The sequence below is a fragment of the Prionailurus bengalensis genome, chromosome B3 (genome assembly GCF_016509475.1).
Source record: "Prionailurus bengalensis isolate Pbe53 chromosome B3, Fcat_Pben_1.1_paternal_pri, whole genome shotgun sequence".
Taxonomy (NCBI): Eukaryota; Metazoa; Chordata; class Mammalia; order Carnivora; family Felidae; genus Prionailurus; species Prionailurus bengalensis.
This window is the reverse complement of record NC_057355.1, coordinates 68,532,406-68,553,759: the sequence shown is the minus strand read 5'-3', so window position 1 is coordinate 68,553,759 and position 21,354 is coordinate 68,532,406. Positions and strand designations below refer to the sequence as shown.

Genomic DNA, 21,354 nt, shown 5'->3' with positions numbered 1-21,354 from the left:
ACTTGTGGAATGGATTGTCCTGAAAGGAAGTGAAGCTCATTTCTAATGGACTCTTGATGCATTGTTTAATGAGAAATACACAGGATAGAGAAAGTGGTTTCAGCCATACACATAGAAGACAGTAGGATTGTTTTGTGAGTTTCAGTATCAAAGCCTGGTTTTTGTTATAATGGGGAACAGGGAAAATGAGAATAGTTACCTCAAATACCTTGAAATATCCAATGATTTTAACCACCTTCCCAGTGAATTTGTTGGTGCAATAAGAGGAAATGGATACTGGTAATCCTCTACTTGCTGATCACCATCAAGATCATAGGAAGAGGGTTAGACCTGCCTTACCTCAGGTCTTTAATCTTTTACCACTTGAACTGTCTAGAACCAGTATAGAGTTAGGGATGTACACTTTGGTGATAAAACTATAGAGATATGCAAAGAATTTACTATAAAAGTTGAAGGTGTGATTATTGTCATGTGGGAAAGGGTTAAAATTGAGGTGGGACATAAGGAGAGCCTCTGGCGAGGCTGGGAAGGAAATCTATTTCTTAATCTAATGGTAGTTATAAGGATGTTTGCCTGACAACAGTTCTTTGCTGTAGGTTTTGAAATCAGGATGTGTCAGTCCTGCAACTTTGGTTTTCTTTTCCAAGATGGTTTTGGCTATTTTGGGTCCCTTGCGTTTTCATATAAATTTTAGGATTAGCTCGTCCATTTCTGCAAAGAAACCAGTTCGGATTTTGATAGGGATTGTATTCAATTTGCATTAGAATTCTAATCCATGAACACAGAATGTCTTTCCATTTATTTTGGTTTTCTTTCATTGCTTTAAACAATGTCTTATAATTTTCAATGTACAAGTCTTGCACTTCCTTAGTTAAGTTTATTCCTTTGTTAAATTTATTCCTATTTTCCTCTTTTTGATGCTATAGCAAAGGAATTATTTTCTTAATTTCATTTTCAGTTTTTCTCATTACTGGTATATAGAATACAATTAATTTTTTGTATATTGATCCTGTGTCCAGCAATCATGATAAACTCATTTATTAAGTTCTTGCTGTGGTCTGAATGGTTGTATCCACCCCAAAACTCATATTTTTAAGTCCTACCCCCTAACGTGATGATATTTGGAGGTGGGACCTTTGGGGTGTCCTTAAGTCATGAGGGTGAAATCCTCACGAATAGGATCAGTGTCTTACAAAAGAGGCTTCAGAGAGATCTCTAGCCTTTTCACCATGTAAAGTTATGAAAAGATGTCTGGGACCCAGAAGCATTGACTTTACTTGACAACGCTGGCACTCTGATCCCAGACTTTTGGCCTCCAAACTGTGAAAAATAACTGTGTTTTCATAAGCCACCCAGTCGGTGATATTTTGTTACAGTAGCCTGAATGGACTAAGATAGCTCTAATATTTCTTTTGCGGATTCCTTTGGGTTTCTACATATAAGATCTTGTCATCTGAACATACAAGTAGTTTTAAGTAATAATATAATGGGGTAACTCTTCAAATCGGTCTCTCTCCTGCTCCCCAGGATTTGCTGTTGTCAGTGTTTGATATTTGTTTAGTGACTTTTATGAATTAATTCAGTAAAGTCTGTATTTTTTGTTGTGTCTTGCCACTGGAGTCTCTGCTTGGTTAGTTTCGTGGTCAGTGAATGGTTGAACAGTGATTTCCTTAAACACTTGGAACCGATAAATCTATCAGTCTTTGCCAATGGGTTCTGTATAAATATTGGGGCACAGCATCAATATTTAGACAGGCAGTAGACAACTGACTTCTCGCTTATGCAGAGCCTCATGATCATCCTGACTTAAGAGTCTACAGTCTCTTTGCATTCTTCCTGAGTATGTAGAAAGCCCTGGGCTTGTACACAACTCCACACCTGCAATTGGCCTTCTAGACTCCCAGTACTGTGTTGGAGCTTTTCAAAGGCCGAAGGAAATCTCATTCCCTCCGTTAAGCTTTTTGTTCAGCCTTCTGTTTGCCCCAAGTGCTATCCTCTACCTCAAGCAGCCACAAAAATAATCAATTGCCTCTAATTGTTTTCAACAAAGCCTTTCACACTGGGCAGCTTCCAGTCAGGTCAAATAAAGATAGCCTTGCAAGTGGGGTCTCCAGGACCTGACAGACAAGTCAAATAATAACAGTTCTCTGGGGATTCAGCTTTGAAAGAACTCCAATCCCATTCTACCCCCTCCACAATAATTGCAGACTCTTGGTTTTTAAGTCTTCTATGAAACTGGAGAGGAAGGATGAGAACAGGGCAAATTACAATGTCATAGTGTTCACTGCTCTTACAGAGATTCATCCTTCTTTCTAAAATAAATGTGCCCCAGACTGCCGCAGGCCTGAAGTTAATTTTCAAAGTTCTAAAAAGTTGATTCTGGTTATTTTTGCCAGTTTTTCATTGGTTTTATGGAGGAGAGAATTTTCAGAGCTCCTCACTACATTTTTGATGATATCCTACCATGTACTTTTTTTTTAAATCTAGAATGCATTTCTGTATCCAGTCCATTACCCTGTTCAGATGTTGCCTCTTAGAGGTGGGTGTGGCTTTTCTGAGGACACTGTCTCCTTGGTAATTGCTGCCATCTTTCCCCTCCAAGTCCAAGGAGCCCATAACAAAAAGAGAACTGGCAAAGAGCCTTTAAGTGCTTTGGAGCTAGGGCTCCTGATGATGTCAACTGCAACCTCAGGGTAATCATAGTCATTAAATGTGAATAATTAAGAGTTGGATCTATTTGCAGAGTGCTGTGTTCCGTCCTTAAAAGAATAAACTGATATAAGTTGAGAATATCACAATTTTGCACAGTGTTTAAGGGCACACGTGTTGCAGTGAAACCCTACGAGTTCACTGCCTCCTAGCAGTGTATGTAATGGTATACATACAATATATGAAGATTGTGGGGAACAACTCAAAAAGAATTCTTAGCACAGTGTCTGGCCTAAGCACTCCATACGTAGTTTCCGGGGTTTTCATCACCATTGTCAGGGCACCAATACCTAGTAGAAATCCTGTACTGTATGTCCAAGTAGGAAGGGACCTCAGAAATCTACTTCAATTGCATACCCAGGACAAGAACTCACTTTACCTCACATCCCTACTAAGTGACATCTAGCATGTGTTTTCGTGCTTCCAAGCACAGGGAGTTCACCATCTTAAAGGCAGCTCATTGCATTGATGAATTACTCTCATTATTATCTTCCTTCTAGTGAGCCCCAAATCTTTTTTCCATTTTTCCCTTGAACACCTCAAAATAAAGCCATTATCATTTCTGCACGGCAACTCTTCCATTACTGAAAACAAAGCCCTTTCCAGCTCTTGTTTCTAGCTCTGGGGAAGAGGCTGGTATTTTCCATTGCATACCAACTTTCCCCCCACCTCTAACTGCCATGGCCTGAGGTGTCCTACTGAAATTATAAAAGTCTAGGTGGAAGAACTAAATTTCCTTTGGGATCACAAGAGATCCAATGATCTCCTTTCTACCTTCCTTCCTATGACAAGTGAGCCCCTGTTCATCCTACCCTGTAAACACTACCAGTTAAACACACACACACACACACACACACACACACACACACACACAGAAGAGTTTCAATTTATTGGTTGCTCTTTGGGAAAGGTTATATAGAACATAATTGGGATCGAAATCAAATTCTAGTTTCAAATTCATAAAACTTTGCTTTAAACCAAATTAATTTTTATGAGACCATCCAATCCCCTCTCCTCCTCAAACATAGCAAAGTAATTCAGTCATAGTCCATATAATCCTCTGTTGTTTTTAAAAGATTGAAGCACACACTATACATAATGCAGTTGATATTAAATATCATGAGAATGACAAATCAATAGAACTACCTCCACTCTTAAGCACTGACTGGTCATTTATACATGTTCTGCACATACATTTTTCATTTTAGATCTTCTCCCTTAAAAGGACTTCTGAACTATTCATTATTATCAGCTATTTGCATACACACATCATGTCTTCCAAAATAACATTTAAAATCTTTCTTAATATTGCTTTAGAAATGTTAACCTTTAAGGAACATTCAATTAAAAAACAAAAACAAAAACACAAAAGCTCAGGTCCTGACTCTGTTGCACATGTTCAGATGTGTCAAGATTTTATTGTTTCCCTCTGACCTGATAAAAAAAAACCTCTAACAACATACAATGTGTCAGTTTCATCTTTGCTTAACTCAGAGAAAAGTCAAATAAAGGAGAAAAAAAATGCTCGAAATCACAGTGACCAAAGGATTTGAATTAATAATTACATTAAATAACCATAACTTTTTGTTTAAGTATTCACATTCCACACAGTGGAAATTATCTTTTCCTCCAGATTTTTCACTTGTATTTGTAACTTTGAAGAATTACAATAACAAAAAAAAAAAAACAACAAAAAACAACTTACAGACTTGCAGGACGTGTGTTTCTCTCTTTTAATGCCAAGCACAAAGCGTACATCATAAAATTCATATTTGGTGTTTGGCATTATTTGAATAGGAAAGATTGAGATCACAAATATCTTGCCATAAAAAAATACTATAGTAATGAAAAAAAACATATTTCTTCATCGGTGACTCCAATACAATATGTAACAGATATGGCACTTTCAATAAATGTTGGAAGACATACCATACTTTGCTAGTCTTAATATAGGCACAGTCAGAAAAGCAGACATCTCCCGCTTTGGCCAACACTGTTTTTTTTCAGGGTAGTTATGCTGCTGATTATCCCAGTGAAGTTAATTTTGAGGAAATTCTCTTTACTTAAGCCAAATCCGACTTACATGCAAGACCGTGGTACAAGCTACTAAAAGACAATTGCTGCTGCCAACTTAAGTCATCTCTTTTTAACAAAATTGCACGCTTGTGGCAGAGTTAAAACAACCAGAGAAATTCAGTGTCTGCCGATTCTGAATGTCATTTTTCCTCTGTCGTGTGGTTTTTACATGTTCAGCTCCTTCCCCTTTCTTTTCCTCTCCCCCGCCCTCAAAATTCTGGCTTAGTATTTGTGTGCTTAATTAAATCCATTCTGTGCTTTATTGCTGGAGGATGTGGAAGATAGAAGGTTTTAGGGCAGGGGCATACAGTGTATACGAAATGCACAGCCCGTGTGTTTGAACAAATTTGCCTGGTGTGGAATCATCAGTAGTGAGTTTAAAAGTTTCAAAATCAGACCCAATATTTTGAGCGTTCAAGATTAACTTCTGCCTCAAAGTATGGTTCCCACTTAGTTGTCAGATGGGAGAGTGCTGCACCAAAAAAATAAAATAAAATACTACAAGCCTCTTTAGTGCAATGCTGGAGCTTCGCTGGGCAAATAAAATGCTAGTCAATGGTTCCCAAATTACACATGACTTGGCTAATGGGGATGAGATGGTACAAGGCAAAACAAGTGTTTGGGGGGTGGGGATGGGTTTACATAGAAAACCTCAGGCTTGAAGAGAACAGGTTAGCCAAATCCAAACCATAGTTAAGGTCTACCCACCCTGTACTTCGGCCATTAGATAATCCCTACCCAGGTTTAATCAGAGGAGGGGTCTACTAGTATGTTCTGAATGGTTCCAATGTTAGACGAATCCCACCACCAGTAGAGACATGGCTAATGCACCACCCAAATGCTCTTTCTTAATTGGGGTTTCACATTAGACCCCGAGAAAGCAAAGGAAGAAGAGGAGGACACATCCCTTCTATCTCCTCCCCGGCATTAAATTACTCCTTAGCCAGAGGCAGTCTCCTTTATTTCCTTCTTTTCCTCTGCTCTCCAGCTCAATCTCCTACCAATGGCTGAAACATAAAGACCCAAAATCTACCTCTAGCTAAAATGGAGCAGGCCCTAAACTCTCCCCTCTTACCTTGGTTTTTCACTGCCAAGTACACTTAGCAGAAGCAAAATCTTTAGAATACAGGGTTGTGGCTCTCAGAAGCATTATACAGAAATAATGGACTGGGAAAGAGGTGAATACCACCAAGCAAAAGGAAAGATACTAGGACCTTCTGCTTATGAGGCATTTGTTTTCTTCCTATCCCTGCACTGGCGGGGGATGGCGGTGGTGGGGGTGGGGAGGGGGTTGCTGGTCTGAGCTCCATCTGCCGTCCACCTGAGAGGGGCTAAGGGGGAGGATTTGTCTTGGTTCAGCTCACTTGGTTCTGAAAATAGGAGTGGTCAATATTTATGTTTTAAGTTTGGTGTTGGGTTACAGCCAATTTCAGCAGATCATGGTGACGGCCACGGTCAATGAGGATTTGGCAATTCCATTTCTCCTCCGTTCACTTGGTTTCAGTTAAATAGCAGGGAAAGACTTGCTGAAGCCTGGGGTTGCCCTGTGTTCGGGGAGTGGCCTTTCAAGACCCTGCACATCTCCCTGAACTTTGCTGTGCCCAACTGGTCCTCCCCATCAATCCCTCCCTTCTCTCACTCCTATGTCCTTCTTGCCCATGTACACAGCAGCCTCTCCGAGTCCGAAGAGTCTTCCCCAAATGAGAAACATTTGCATCTATGGTCAAGTGAGCTCATTTAGAGCCCTTAGCAGATAGGGGATTAGATTGAAATGGTCACTGAGAGCCTAAGAAGGGATGGGCTGTGGAAGGGAAGCATGCACAGGTGGAAACACCTTTGCCGAGTATAATGCAGCACTACAACAGGTCTTTGCGGTCAAAGTAGCCTCTTCTGTTAACATTCATTCGGGAGGGGGATTCTGGCCCCCAGGGAGGGAGGGCACATGTAATACACAGGCAGAACCAGACCACAGCCCTGCCCCTCTTCATGTGCCTTCCCTGGTGTGGGCTTTCTGGGCCATCCCCATGGAAATGGAAAGGCTTACACACTAGGAAGTGCCCTCCTCTGGTGTCTGCAAACACCCACAGACACCCATGCACACTCACGCACACTAACTACGCACTAGCAGGCTCCTGTCAGAAGGCAGCTGGTGGTTCTTCTTGCCTGTAGGTTTAAAGCCAAGTAAGAATCGGGTGGTTTTAGGTCTGGCTCTGGGCCCGCCTGGGGCTGCATCCCGAGGACAGGCTGGGTGTGCCCAGCTTAATCCAGATCGATGGATATGCATCGACACTGCTTGACTCGAGTGACCCTCTTCTTCTTGGTGGGCGGCTGCAGTTCGGGGCAGTTGAGGGTGACCATCATGGTGGTGAACTTCTTGGGCTTGCAGAAAGAGCAGGACTGAAAGGAGCCCTCCTCCTTCCGGATGTGCCTGGGGATGTAGAAGGAGTTGCACTGGCCATAGCAGAAGCGGTTGATGATGGTGCGGCTATTGCAGCCCTCCTCGTGGATGGTCTGCTTCAGCGGCTGGGTTTTGCACCAGTCCCGCTTCAGGTATTTGCGCTCAGTCACATGCAGGGCCTCCTGGCTGGACTCCAGCACCTCCTCGCCGGGCATGGCGGTGCCTCGCCCTTGGCCGCGCCCCCGGTTCCTGGAGCCGGGCTGCTGGGGAGACTGAGTCTGCTCTGAGTCATTGTGCTGGGCCTTGTCTGGCGGGGGGATGGCACCCTGGGACCCCTTCTTTTTCCCTTCAGCGGTGGGCAGCAGGGTCCCCAACAGGAGAAGCAGGGCTCCCACAGTGTAGGCCGTGCGGCTCATGCTAGAGGAGGGAGGCACAGAGAGGGGAGACACAACAAACAGACAAGTCAGTTAGAAAATTATTAGCAGCTAACATTTTATCAGGCACTGGTTTTGTTTGTTTTTTGTTTTTTTGTTGTTGTTGTTTTGTTTGTTTTGCTTTTGAGAGAGAGAGAGAGAGAGAGAGAGAGCATGTGAGCAGGGAGGGGCAGAGAGAGACGGAGACACAGAATCCTAAGCAGGCTCCAGGCTCTGAGCTGTTGGCACAGAGCCCGACGCAGGGCTCGAACCAACGAACTGTGAGATGGTGACCCGAGCCAAAGTCGGACACTGAACCAACTGAGTCACCCAGGCGCCCCTTTCAGGCACTTGTTAAACACTTTATGTAAAATACTTCATTTCCTTTTCACAGTATCTCTGTGAATCAGGTACTGTTATTCTCATCACCCACCAGGCCACCAAGCCATGAAGTAGCTTGCCCCAGGTCACCAGTGAATATGCCAAGGTTTGAGCTCAGTCAGGGTCTGCCTCTTCATGGCATGTACTGCCACTGGAATTCCTTCCTGGTTGCTGACACCAGTCACATCTGACTTTGTATTATGGTCACTTAATTGTATTCGTTCTTGTACGATACCGAGTGACCTTTGCATCTCTTTGGGCAAACCAATTTTCTATTTTGTTTTATGGCAAGACCAATCAACCTCATTGCCCAGGTTTCCTCTGTCAGGAAAGGCTTCTAGTCTCTTCTCTTGGCCTAGCCTGAGCGCTTCCTGAGTTGCACCTTGTTCAATTGGTTAGATACTTAGGAGATGTTCACTGATACCAGGCATTGCAAGGAGACCCATGAAGGAGACTGGAAAGCACCTGACAGAGGGAGAATAATTAACAGGAAGAACGCTGGATGAAAAGTCAAGACTGAGTTTCAGGTCAAAGTGCTAGGGCAACAACTTGCTGTCTAACCTTGAGAAAAATCACTTTACTCCTCCATAAATGACTTCATTTAAGCACAGGTACAAACACCTCATCTCCCCAGACAGGGTGGCTCACATCAAATTTGATATACAAGTAAAAGCAATTTGAGAACCAACCAAAGATATGGCAGTATTGCAGACAGAACAAATTACCTTATCAGAAAGGTCACATAACTCATAAGACCCCTTGAGCTCTCATTTATTCTCATTTTTAATCTGGCACAGATATTTATTGTATCATTCTCTATATCATGATATACACTTTTCTACTTTTAAATGGTGAAATAGGTCATTTATGTGTGTGTTTGTATAAAATTTAGAATATAGAAAATGGGCACAAGGAAATAGGTCTGTGCAAATATTTACATTAATAAATGCCATACACATGTAGAATAAATGAATGATAGTGAATTTTTGTGGATGGGCCTTAGACATGGGTCACAAAGGGTAATGAACAATGACAAAAAAAATTAAGTTGGGGAGGCAGAGGGAAAACAGACCAAAAAAACCCACAAAAAACAAAAAACAGGACAGGAAAGCAAGGATGGGGAGAGAAAAAAATGGAGTGAGGAATGTAAACCAGAGAAAGGAGGGCTGTTCTAGAGGCAGAGTATTGAGAGCAGGTAGAACAGAGGAGGAAGGGGAGGAGCTGAAGCATATTTTTAAAGACAGCGCAAGCATCAGACTATTAAGATTCTCCTGATACGGTGCCTCTCAGAAACCTCAATGTGTAGACACTCATCCAGGGTGCTGTTAAATGCAGATTCTAATTCAGTAGGTCTGCCTTTCTAACAAGCTTTGAGTAGTAAGGCCTATAGCACTCGTAGCTTTGGAACACAGAGTTATTAAAATGTGGAAGGGTTTTCTTTTCAAAAAGTACAATTTCAAATTCACAGCCTCTCTCTCAGGTCATCATACCAAATCAGACCTGAGCCTTGAGGCTTCCCCTTCCCCCTGCCCCTACGCCCACCATGATTCTGAACCTAAGGGCATAGCTGTGAAGTACCCATCTCCTTGCTCTATTCTGTATACTGGTGTTAACACATAATAACGCTAAGTGCAATTTAATAGTAACCTTACACTCCCCAAGTAACCTTACAGTTACCCTAAGGAACTATACAAATTGTATGATTAACTAAAGCAATTACCTTTCAAAGACAAAGACAGTGTGGAATCTACATTCTCTAAGCAATAGTCCCAAGACCATGCAACCCCAAGGATAATGTCAAATTAACATAATTAAACATTAAATTTAAAATATCCTTAAATGGCATCATTTTCCCAACATTAACCTAATACTTTTGGGCAAGTTCAAATTTGGAACAGATAATGTGACATTTAGCTCCTGTTCTTCTGACTGTTGACTCCCTGGCTTTTGTCAGTTTATGTTACAACATCCCTGTTCTTTAAACAGAGCCTTTTTTTTTTTTTTTGCCTCAACAACAACAAAAAATTAATTTCCTTGTTTTGTCTTTAAAAAAATCACTCATGAGAAAAGTCCAGTTATAAAACAGTGTTGATTTTCTCCAGAGACCAGGATAACTTGAGCCATGGCAAATATATTATGAATTTGAGAAGCTTTTACAAGTTTCTGCTATGTATTCAACTGGGGGTCAGGATCTAAACTAAAATTCAGTCTCTGCCCATTTCAAAGAGGAGCGCATGAGACAGTCCTCAGCCTACACCCATAGTCTCCCCTCATCCCTACTAAAAATGGCCCCCAGGACAATTCGGCCCTCCCAGGGCGAGAGCCTCAGAGTCCAACATCACAGAGGCCAATCCAAACCTGGGAATGTACATTGTCTGCATATGACAGTTCATGTCATAAGGCTACCCCCCGCCCCCTGCCACACACACACACATCTGTCCAAAAAATACAATTTCCTTTCTCCAGACCAACATAGCACTCTTTTTATACTCAACTTTTCCTTCCTGGCATTTTCACGTCTGTCATTAAATAAATACCTAGTCCAAGAGTCATGAGGCCTTATTCATCACCTTATTCTCAGTGCCTGGCACAGAGTAGGTGCTCTTTTGTTAAATGAATGCTTGTTATAGACCACACTGACTTACACAGTCTCTGTTCTTTTCATTTTAAAATGCCTTCCTTCACATGTGCCAGTGAGTAGCTGAGCCAAATACGACCTTCTTTATTTCTGACTTGCCGTATAGCAAACTCCCTCTAGCCTTAATATTTGTCTTCCTTTTTCTAGGAAAACTCCAGATACCCACTACTTTTTACCTGGTCCCGTGCAGAATGCTGTGGGTTTTATATTCTAACTGAAGCCACTGTACTCGCTATGGCAGAAACTGACAAAGAAATAAGAGGTAAATTCAAAATCAGTCAACTGTGGCTTTCGGTTTTAATTTGGACAGTCTTCCTGTTCCTTTGGGAGCGTGTGAACCCCATAAGCCAAAGTGGTCTAGAGTGGCAGGCTGTTTTTCTTGGTTTTGGGTTTTTTTTAAGAAAAGTAAATTTTTCTTAAAATAAGATTTTTTACGTGTGGAAAATGTTATAGAATGGCTTTTCTTTCTTTCTTTTTTTTTTTAAATCCTACTTTTTAAAAGATCTTTAGCACTTACTGTGAGGCTTTAGACTCTTTAACCTGATAACTAGTTATTTGGAGAAAAGTAAAATCCAACTTCAGGAATTTCAATCAACACAGACCTCAGCTTCAGGAACAGCAGTGCCCTGAAGCAGTGCTCTGCATATTCCACATGAGTAAGAGTTAGAAGGATGAGAACTCTAATAGTACTAGGACCAGGGTTCTATCAAGTCATTGTGGCCAATCACCCCACGTCCCCCACGCACACACCCCAGACTGGTCATGATTATGCAGTGAAGGAAAAGGAACTGCTTTGTCTTGCAATCCCAATCGTATTACCACCAAATAATTTGCACTTTGTAAATATCACAGACATGGAGGAAATCAAGAAGATGTAAATTTCTTGAGGACAATTCTTTTCCACATCAATACCTAGCAGAGTGCCCCATTATCAAAAATCAATCCAAATTCTAATCAAGATTCAGTTTCCTAGGATCTACCACTCATGCCCAACTGTGAGCTGCAAACATTTTTGGCAATTTGCATTCATGAAATGACCCACTCACATCATTACAGTAAAGCTGCATCTTGTGGTACACAGTGCATCCCGACACCCACAAAGACCTCCCTTTATTCTCACTGCAGGCAGCATTCTTCTTTTTAAACCCTGCCTCCACTTCGCCTTAATGCATTTCTGCTTCTCCAACTAGTATTTTCATGATGAGCTTTCTCCTACAACTGTTCTCCATCAGCAAGACCCACCCACCCTTACCTTTTTTTTTTTTTTTTTCCATTACTACTGTCCTCCCCTCCAATCCATCTGTCCCAGAGCACATGATACTCTCAGAGCAGGTCTTCTCTAGCTGATGCTTTCCTTCAGGTTTCCCTTAGAGATCAAGGGAAAACATCTGCACACAGGAGAAGCCATATCAACCACCTCTGTCCTGTGTAGGTCACGGTGATTTATTCCAATCTTCACAAGGCTCTAAGAACACAATCATCTAACTCTAGGGAATCAGAAATAAAAATGCTCTGTGTGACCTGTTTCCAATGGTCTGTGTCTTTAGGAAAGTTTAGGCCAACTTTTGGGCACTCTCCTTGCTATGTTTCTCATTTTCACTAACCTACCTGCTTATAATCCATTAAATGGAGTCCTGAGTGGGAATTACACTGAGTTCACAATAGTCAGCAATCCAGATGTCTATGCCTGGACATCCGATCAATTCCTCCTGATGAATTCAGTTTTAGAAAAACATTCAACAGGCATGACATCAAATTATTCTCCCAGTAGGAGAAAATAATGAAAGTGACAGCAAATGCAGGCCAGATTTTAGAATAATGTCTTCCTTCTTCTCAGCACTAAATCTTTGAGAAGGGCAAAGGTTATTTTTAATTTGACCTTTAATTTTTAAAAAGACAGCTTTTAGAAGTTAAGTAGAGAATTTTGTAAGCATGCACTGGGTTGATTTTTTTTTTTTTTCAGACAAGTGAAACCAAGAAGATAGGAGCTACTTGCTGGCAAATTAGTAGAACATAAAGGCTCATGTTGTATGTGTTGCAAGACCCTAACCACAACCTCTCTATTCAGAAGACCAGCCAAGGTAAGTCAGACTGTGGCCCACATTTCAGCGGACATGAGGGACACCACCAGGTAGTTAAGTATCTCAGAAACTCTCTGCTCATTGGAGGAATTTTTGTTGAAGTGAATGCTTATATATAATTTTTGAGGTCAACGTGAAACAAGTTAGAGAGTAATCAGTGTTCACTGAGGAGCATTGCTGAGAGACAGCCGGTTTATAGGCTTTTGATTGTGGTGCAAGATGTGCACTCGTTCCCGTGTGAGTGGGATTTGGGATTTAATTTCAGAACCACCTTGTAATATATCTGGTGCCATATAATGTTACTAACTTCCCCCAATATCATCATTAATAAGAGCTATCTATATTTTGAACCCTTAGTACGCACGGCCTTGTGCTAAATTCTGACCGTATTTTAGAATTTCTTCTACATAGAAGATGCTCATAGTAGAGCATGAGGTGGATAATACTGTCTTCCTTTTATCAGTCAGGGAATCCAGAAGAGTTAGGAGTCTGTTCAGGGTCACACAGCTACTCAGTTGGAGACCCAGGGTTTGACACCAGTCCTACCTAAGCCCCCAAACATGGCTTTAACCACTGTTCTAGGGGCACTCTGCACAGTATTTAACAAGGGACAGATGGACTTGTTTCTAACACAAGTCAGTTTGAAGAATATTGTAAGTCAAATAATTATCTAGTTTGTATCTTCATGTTCACATGTGAAGGAAAAAACTTCTGTTGTCCCAGGAATTACTGTTGTGCTTTGCATTTCTAAGAGCATATGTTAAAACTGAAGAAAATTCCTTGCAGATGTAAGACATGTCTGGTAACACTTGCCTGATCGGTCCTTTCAGTTGGATGCCATAGCGAGTTGCCCTACCCACCCCACCCCCACTTCTCTTTACATAAAAGGGCTGGGTTTTCCTATCTGTCCTTAACTTCTACTCTAGGACATGCTCCACAGCTTTGCTGTTGACAAGCATTTCTTGGTAAAGGGTTCTGTGGTGTAAAATTTCTTAGCCTTCTACCACTTGTAATACATAAACATTAAGACGGAGGGCTTCAGTTTAGAAGACAAGCAGGCAGCGCTCATTCAAAGATGTGGGGACATAGTAGGTTCCTATCTTCTCTGTGTAACCATTCAGATAAAGACTGTGTTAGCCAAGTAGGATTTCCTATGGATCGTGGGTTACCAAAACATTTTCGTTCAAAATGGACTTTTAAGAAAATAGGAAACCTGTGAAATTACAAAGGTTACAAAAGACTTTAATTCCTACAATGACCTGAGGGTTAAACACACACACACACACACACACACACACACACACACACCCCGTAACTACGTTCTAAAGAATGCTTCAATAATTCGTTAATACTAACAATTGAAGGGTGCAATTTATTCAGTGATAGCCATCAAATCACCTCCTGTTGCAGACATGGGTGTCCCAGGGAGGAGATGAGACTAGTTTCTTAAGAAAGATCTTAAGTTGCTTTGAAATGTTGCTTTGAAATGTTGCTTTGAAATGTTCATCTCTTCAAGTCTCTCAGCGCCCCCCCACCACCTCCAAAAAAAAAAAAAAAAGAAAAAAAAAGAAAAAATTAGAGAAGAAAAGGAAGGGGTGTGGGGCTGGAAAGCCCAGGGGTGAAAGAAGACTCCTCACCCTGTGATTGGGGTTATCTTAACCTCTTCTCTGCTATTTATTTAACTTGTGTGTACAGCCAGAAGGAAGCCACTACTCTGGGGTCCCTGGACAGCTTAAATCTCCGTGACCCACTTAACACAATAGATTGTTTTAATCAACTCGTGTCCTGGCACCATCTCGAAGGGGAACATAAACAGACGCGCGCACCGCTCGGATCTGCTTTTTCCAGCAGGAGATCCAATTACCTGCCAGTGGTCGTCTCTCTGCCCTTGTAGCCTTTAAAGAGAGATTTTAACCCCTAACGTCTAAAAGAGCTGGGACTCAAAGTCGACAGAGGAGGAGAAGGCGACAGCCGGATTCTACCCTAGGACCCATTCAGGCCAGCTCTGGGAGCGCGGGAAAGGCTTCACTGCAAAAACTTGGTCACCTCCTGTCTGCCCCCTGCCTCGCCCAGGGACGGTGGCCAGGGCCCGCCGTGGGGAAACACCAGGCTGGGGCGCTCCCAAGGTGCAGCCGGCACCCGAAGACAATGCCAAGCCAGAGCGGTGGCGCTTCCGTTCTTCCCAAACCTTAAGTCTACAAACAGCTCTGGCCGGCGAGGTGACAGTACCTCTGCCCCTCCGCCCCGGGTCTTGCAAGGGAGTCAGCAAAACAGCGACAGGGAACGGGGAACACCTGCGCATCTGAGCCGCCAGTCCCGCATCGTCAGTGGCTAACGAGACGCAGCGGGGCGAGGCGGGGCACTCTAGAACACAAATTAAGGGGAACGGGACCCTGCGGGTTAGTTCTGCCCGGCTGGCTCCTGGACGTTCGCGGTTCAGCCAAGGGGCGCGCAAGGCGCGGAGAAGCCTAGAAGAGGGCACCGAGCGCCCACGCGTGCGTGGCCAGCAAGTGGATGTGTGTGGTGTGTGCGGTATGAGCACCGCGGGCTCTCTGTACTCCGCGTCCCGGATCGCGCACGGCACTGAAGCTGACCCGTTACCCGACGCTCGGGTTTCCGCCGCGGCCGGCGGAACTTGGCGGAACTCTACCCTTGCCTGAGTCTCCATCTCACCTTGAGGATGCGCCCATGGACGCACGGCTGAATTCTCCGGATCCTCCAGCCCATCGCAGGCTCACTCCCGGCACTCGGACGGGAGCCCCCAGACGTCCCGAGCCCCAGCGCCCCGCCTCAGGCACAGGGCACCCTCTTAGTGCGGCTCGCCCCATCGTCTGCGGCCAAGCCGCAGGTCCCCACCGCTCCCCACCACTCCCGCCCACTACCCCTCCGCTCCCGCGATGCGCCCACCCGGACTCCGCGCTTTCGAGGTGAGGGCACGGCTGGCAGGCGCACCAGGAGCGCGTTAGCGGGGCTCGGGGAGGTGGAAATGGGATGTGGGGCCGTAGCTCTCGCTGTTGTCGTCCTCCTTCCCAGCCTCACCCTGAGGACCTTGCAAGGTGAGGTCACGGCAGCCACGACTTTGGCAGGAAGGACCCCGGTTGTTCGGCATTATTCACCCTAAGTACCGGGGCCTCGGTCTGCGCGCACGGAGGGCTACCGCGCATCTGCACCGAGTTGGACGCGGGAGTCTCTTGCAGGGGACCCCTCTGCACGCCTCCCCCCATACACACACATCTCACATACACAAACTCACACTCACACCCTGACGGGCACCTTCGCACTCACCTGTCAGTGCGGCGGGTCTTTCGGGCCTGCGCTCTCGACGCGGGGCGCGGTGTGCGGCCGCGGCCCGAGCCGCCCCGGCTTGGCGCGGGGTCAGCCGGACAGAGAGTAGGGCTCTCGCTGCACACTTGGTCGCCCGGTCCGCGGAAGGCGCACCGAGTGCGGGGCATCGCGCCGTCTCCCGTTTAAATGCCGGCGGCCGTGCGCGGCGCCCAGGGCCGCGCCTCTCCATTGGCCAGGCGCCGCCGCCGCCGCCGGACCCGCTATCCGCCCCCTTTCCCGGTACTGCCCCCGCCCCCCGCACCCCTCCTGCCTCCCCGCGGGGTCCCCTCTCCGCCTGCCTCGCCGCTTTGTCTGCTCCCCCCGCCCGGGCCGGCTGGGAGAGGTCACCCCAGGGAACCGCGCCTGGAATGCACAGCAAATCACATTTTCCGCTCCCGTTGGAGGGGGAAGCGCGGGAGGAAATCCCCCCGGCTCCCGGCCCCTCAGTCCTCCTCCGACCCAGGCCTGGGCTTTTCCTCTCTCCAGTCCCGCTTCGCCTGCATCGGCCCCGCAACGCGCTCGGTCGCAGAGGCTGCCCCGGGAAGAGCAAGATCTCCGTGGGACCTCGACAGATTAGGCGATTCTTTCCCCGTGGCGGGAGCGGGACCGCAGGATGCTCTGGTTGAGCGGTCGCAGCGGCTCCGGCGCGGCTCGGCCCGAGGCCCCCAACTTCGAGGGCGCTGACCCCCGCGCCCCCGTTAACCCCGGCTGGCTCACCGGCCGCCGGCAGGAGCCTGTGTCTCCAACACGACACCCTCCTCTCTTCACCCGCCGCGGGTTTTTTCAGCTCAGATGCTGCCGGCCTCGGCCGAGAGTGTACAGAAGGGAGTAACGGAGGGGAGAATAAACCGAAAAGGACCCTCAGAAGTCAAGGTTTCCATTTCCAAGCCATCTTTAAAAGGGAGAGAACAATAGCTACGAGAGAGGAGGTTTTCTGTGGCCCGTTCAAGATGAATAAATCAGGAAAATAAAACGTCAGACGAGGAAATAAACTTCCTGGAGATTTAAGACAAAAACCTACGTTTGTGAAAAACCGATGTCACATTCTGTATTTATTACTGAGAACCCAAATGGATAGTGGCGAACACACTAAGCGCGTAAATATTTTTCGAAAGATGAGCGAACACTTTCATTTTTTCTTTTAGCTTGAAAATTGGTTCCTCAAAGAAGCCGTAAATTCTGTATGTCGAAGTTGCAGCCCGTGCAAAAATCAACCCGTCTGCAAGTTCTGCAGACCGGCTCCATCAGCCAGGTCAGAGGATGACTTTGGGAAAGAAAAGAAAATAGTTACAGGAGAAAATTTGAAGGTGCCTGTAGACACTAAAACAAAATAAACAAAACAGTGAAACCCAGCAAAAGGTACTTATGAAACATGTGTGATTTAAGCCCTTGGCTAAGAAAACAAAACAAAACCCTAGAATAGCATGATTTTTATCTCTTTAGGCAGTCCCTTGTGGGGAGGGGGCAAGAAACATTGAACACCTACTAGATACTCTTACGAACTGGAAATCAGTTTTTCCAAGTACATGAAACAAGAAGGTGGTCTGCATTAAATCAATACCTGGACAATCTTTACAGTCCCAAAGTTTTGTTTGTACAATTGCAGTTTCTACCCACACACTCAGTGCTGCACTTTAAATGTTGCCAATAATTTTTTGTTAAATCATCCCATGAGCCTTAGTTTGTAGCTGCTTGCGGAATGAGAACATTCAGCGGGGCTTGAAGATTTATCCTGGTGGGGTGGGCTGTAGGAGACATAGGTGGTCAGGAATACACAAAATGCTCAGGCAATTAACAGTCTGGCCAAAGGCCACCACCAGTCTGTAGAGGCCAATTGTTCTCTCTGGGTGTGAACTATTCCCCCAAGGAAAAGGGAGCATATTTTACAAATGCATTAGCTCCTTCTAATTTAAAATCAATGTTTCAGTCATTTTTTTTGATTCCTATAAACTGCCCCAAATCAAAATACATAGGCAGAACTTACCTTCTGAATTGGAAGTCATTGTTCTGGAGCCCTGACACTGCTTTTATACATCTCAATGTATCTCTGTGACTGTTTCTATCTCTGTCTAGCAAATGCTGTTGATATCACTATGCCCCCTTCTCCAGAGGCTTCTCAGACCACAGTCTCTACAACAGAAACACTGCTGCCCTACCCCACTATTCCACGTTAACTCCTCTCTCCCTGCCACTACAATGGAGGCTTCATGAGAGTGGGGACTTTTGTCTATAGCGGTCACTCTGATTACACCAAGCTCACAGAACACAAAGTGTCTAAGACAGACTTAGGATTTAACAAATAGTTGTGAGCTGGGGATGTTCAGCGCATGCCCACTAACTAGGATTAGCAACTGAGCAGAATGCTGAGGATATATAACCATCATGAATATAGTAAACATTGGCCTTCACCTCACAGAGTTTATAGTCAAGCGTATTTGTAAATATTTATACAGATATCCAAGCCTTTGGCCTCATATTTGTGTTTCCACAGCTCTCAACCAGTCATTGCAAACCATTATCCAATCAGGGGGCAGGCATAAGAGTAAAAACTCTTCAGACCTCTTTAACCATAATTACATAATTGAAACCTGTTCTTAGTAAGAGGGGGAAAAATTAGAAGGACTCCATTAGTCAAAGTTAAAATTTTAAATCTGAGCTAAAAACAGTGTTCACAAAATGATAAATGTCACTTACAGAAACTGCTTTCAAATTACCGTGAGGCTGTTTTGAGAAGTCTAGATCCTGCTCAGGTACTGGTTTATTAAAGGAGAATCTATTTCTCTTGTTTTCTCTTGTTGGATGTATAGCGTGTGTTTGTCTCCATCTAACTCCCAAGATGTTAAGAGGGGGTTACTCTTCAGATTTGGGGAAGAACCTCGAAGGCCTTTGTAGGAGAGCTTTTGCTCAAATCTCGATTTTCAACTAATTGCAGACACTATGTATGGCATCTTGCATTGGATTAAAGAAAACAAAAAGCCCTCACCCATTTGGAACTGACCTTGTATGGCCTTCCTACAGAAAAAAAAAAAAAAAAAAGTGATGATTAACTTGACAATGGTTAAAGAAAAGATGTTTGCAATGGTCACATAACAGCTAGATGATTCATATCCAGAATGGATTTCTCTTATAAGTTAATAAGAAAAAACTCTACAAATAACCCAGTAGGAGTTGGCAAAGCACATGACTGGGCACTTCACAAAAGAAGAAACTTAATGGCCCATAAACATGAAAAAGCACTAGATTATACTAGTAAATTGGGGAAATGCAAACAATAAGAAGATGACCTTGCTTAGCTAGCAGATTGGCAAAGATTTAAGTCTGCCAATAACCAGTGTTGAAAAAGGTACGGAGGGGCGCTTGGGTGGCTCAGTCGGTTAAGTGCTGCTCAGATCATGATCTCAGGGTTCCTGGGTTGGAGCCCCGCGTGGGGCTCTGGGCTGACAGCTCAGAGCCCAGAGCCTGCTTGGGTTTCTGTATTTCCCTCTCTCGCCGCCCCTCCCCACCCCCTGCTCACACTCTGTCTCTCTCTCTCTCTCAAAAGTAAATAAACATAAAAAAGAAAAGAATAAGGTATGGAGAAGCAGCCACTTAAATGCACTGGCAGTGAGAGTATAAATTGGCACAACCATCTCAGAGAGTAATTTGTCAACATGTGGTAAAGTGAAGCATGCCTCTAGCATACCACTCAGCCACTCTGTTTCTAGGTAAACACCTTACAAGAACTTGAATGCATTTATGAGGACTAGAATTGTGTGAGCACTTCTATCGCAGTATCATCTGTAACAATCTTTGCATCCATCAACAGAAGTAGGAGAAGGCATAATAAACTATTTTATTCATATAAAAAAATACTATACAGCCACTTAAAAGAATGGACTAGATTTCTATATTCCAACACAGAGCTCAAAAACATAGTGATGTCTCAGGGGGAGGAAAGCAAGTTTCAAAATGCTATAAGCAGTTTGACACCCTATGTATATTTTATAATAAACACAAGACAATAGTATGAATTGTTCATGAAAACACATGTATTCATGGAACTGAACGAAGAGTGGATTGGAAACCAGACTTTGATGGTGCCTACCAGAGTGGAGTCAGAGAGGAGGTTGGATTGGCGATGGAAGGCACAAGAGATTCCAACTTTAAAATGTTTATAAATTTCATTCTAAAAAATCTTGAAACTAATATAACAAAATGTGTACAGATTTCATCTCCGGGCGATGAGTACACGGATATTTGTCAGATTACTTTTTTTGCATTTTAGACATTTTTAAAATTTCCCCAAATTAAAAAGAATCTGCCTCTCTATTAAGATTTCAAGAGTAATTTTTATCCTTATTTGGACACTGAAGATTTTTCCCTCCTGTGTGTCCTCTGTAACCAGCTCCAATCAAGGGAAGCCTGCTTTCAGAACCCATACAAGCCCTTACTGGTGTTTATATGTCTGCTGATCTGTCTCAGCTCAGGGTGGGTCCCAGGTTATTCACCTTGCTCTCTGAACATAAGTGGTAAAACCTTGACCAGTTTCCTGTATCTGAACAATGCACATACATGTGAAAATTCTGAACAGTGCTGCCAAGTATAAGCACATGAAAGAATAAATAAATCATGCAGACCATTTTAATACAATCGAGACCTACTTCCATACAAGTATTTGTTGTCCACACTGCATGTGCAGTGCAGTATAAAAAACACAAAAACATAAAAGTATGTTTTGGTCCTTCACATCAATATGGAGGCCGAGCAGAAAACTCACTGAACTTGGAAGCAGAAAAATCAGAATGAATTTCTGACTCCTCCTCCTAAGAACTGAGTGCCCCTGGGTTAGATATTTAAACCCTCTGAGCCTAACTAAATTCAATCATCTGTGTTATAGGAATGGTAATACCTAACTCTGGGTGGACGATGGAATTAAGTAAAATAAGATCCATGAAAGTGCCAGACACGTAACAGACGCTTAATAAAAAGGAGTGACTGCCTGGATACTAGAATGTAATTGGGGGCCAAAACAAAGACAATGAAAATGTAATATCAGCCCGGGCCATGCCTTACAGTATCTTTATATTCACGGTGCAATGGATGCCACACAATAGGTGGTTGATAAAGTTACTAAATGCATATACATGCATAGGGGAAAGGAAGGAAGCAACAAAGGCAGGAGAGGGAGAGGGAGAGAGAGGAAGAAGGACTGTGGGAAAGAAAGGAAAGGACGGAGGGGGGAAGAAAAGAGAGGGTAGGAGAAAAGATGATAGGGAAGGGGAGGAGAGGGAGAGAGGAGGGAAGGGGAGGAGGGAGAGGGGAGGGAGAGGGGAGGGGAGGAGAGGGTGAAGGAGG

At 44.2% G+C, this 21,354-nt stretch overlaps 1 protein-coding gene and 1 long non-coding RNA gene across 3 annotated transcripts in view; one reads left to right on the top strand and one right to left on the bottom strand.

Annotated features, from left to right (window-relative positions):
- Positions 1–21,354, top strand: part of LOC122468826 — a 42,202-nt gene that overhangs the window by 1,015 nt on the left and 19,833 nt on the right. The window contains exons 2-3 of one of the 2 annotated variants that reach the window (XR_006293330.1): positions 10,763–10,877; positions 12,579–12,696. This is a non-coding gene — a long non-coding RNA (uncharacterized LOC122468826). Of the gene's footprint in view, positions 1–10,762; positions 10,878–12,578; positions 12,747–21,354 lie in introns of both variants that reach the window. The other variant, XR_006293329.1, reaches the window with a different exon arrangement.
- On the bottom strand, positions 3,580–16,302 carry GREM1 (gremlin 1, DAN family BMP antagonist). The gene is made up of 2 exons (XM_043555721.1): positions 15,982–16,302; positions 3,580–7,600 (listed from the first exon to the last, which is right to left on the bottom strand). Exons 1-2 carry the CDS (start codon positions 16,146–16,148, stop codon positions 7,045–7,047), a joined length of 723 nt encoding a protein of 240 aa, XP_043411656.1. The 5' UTR covers positions 16,149–16,302; the 3' UTR covers positions 3,580–7,044.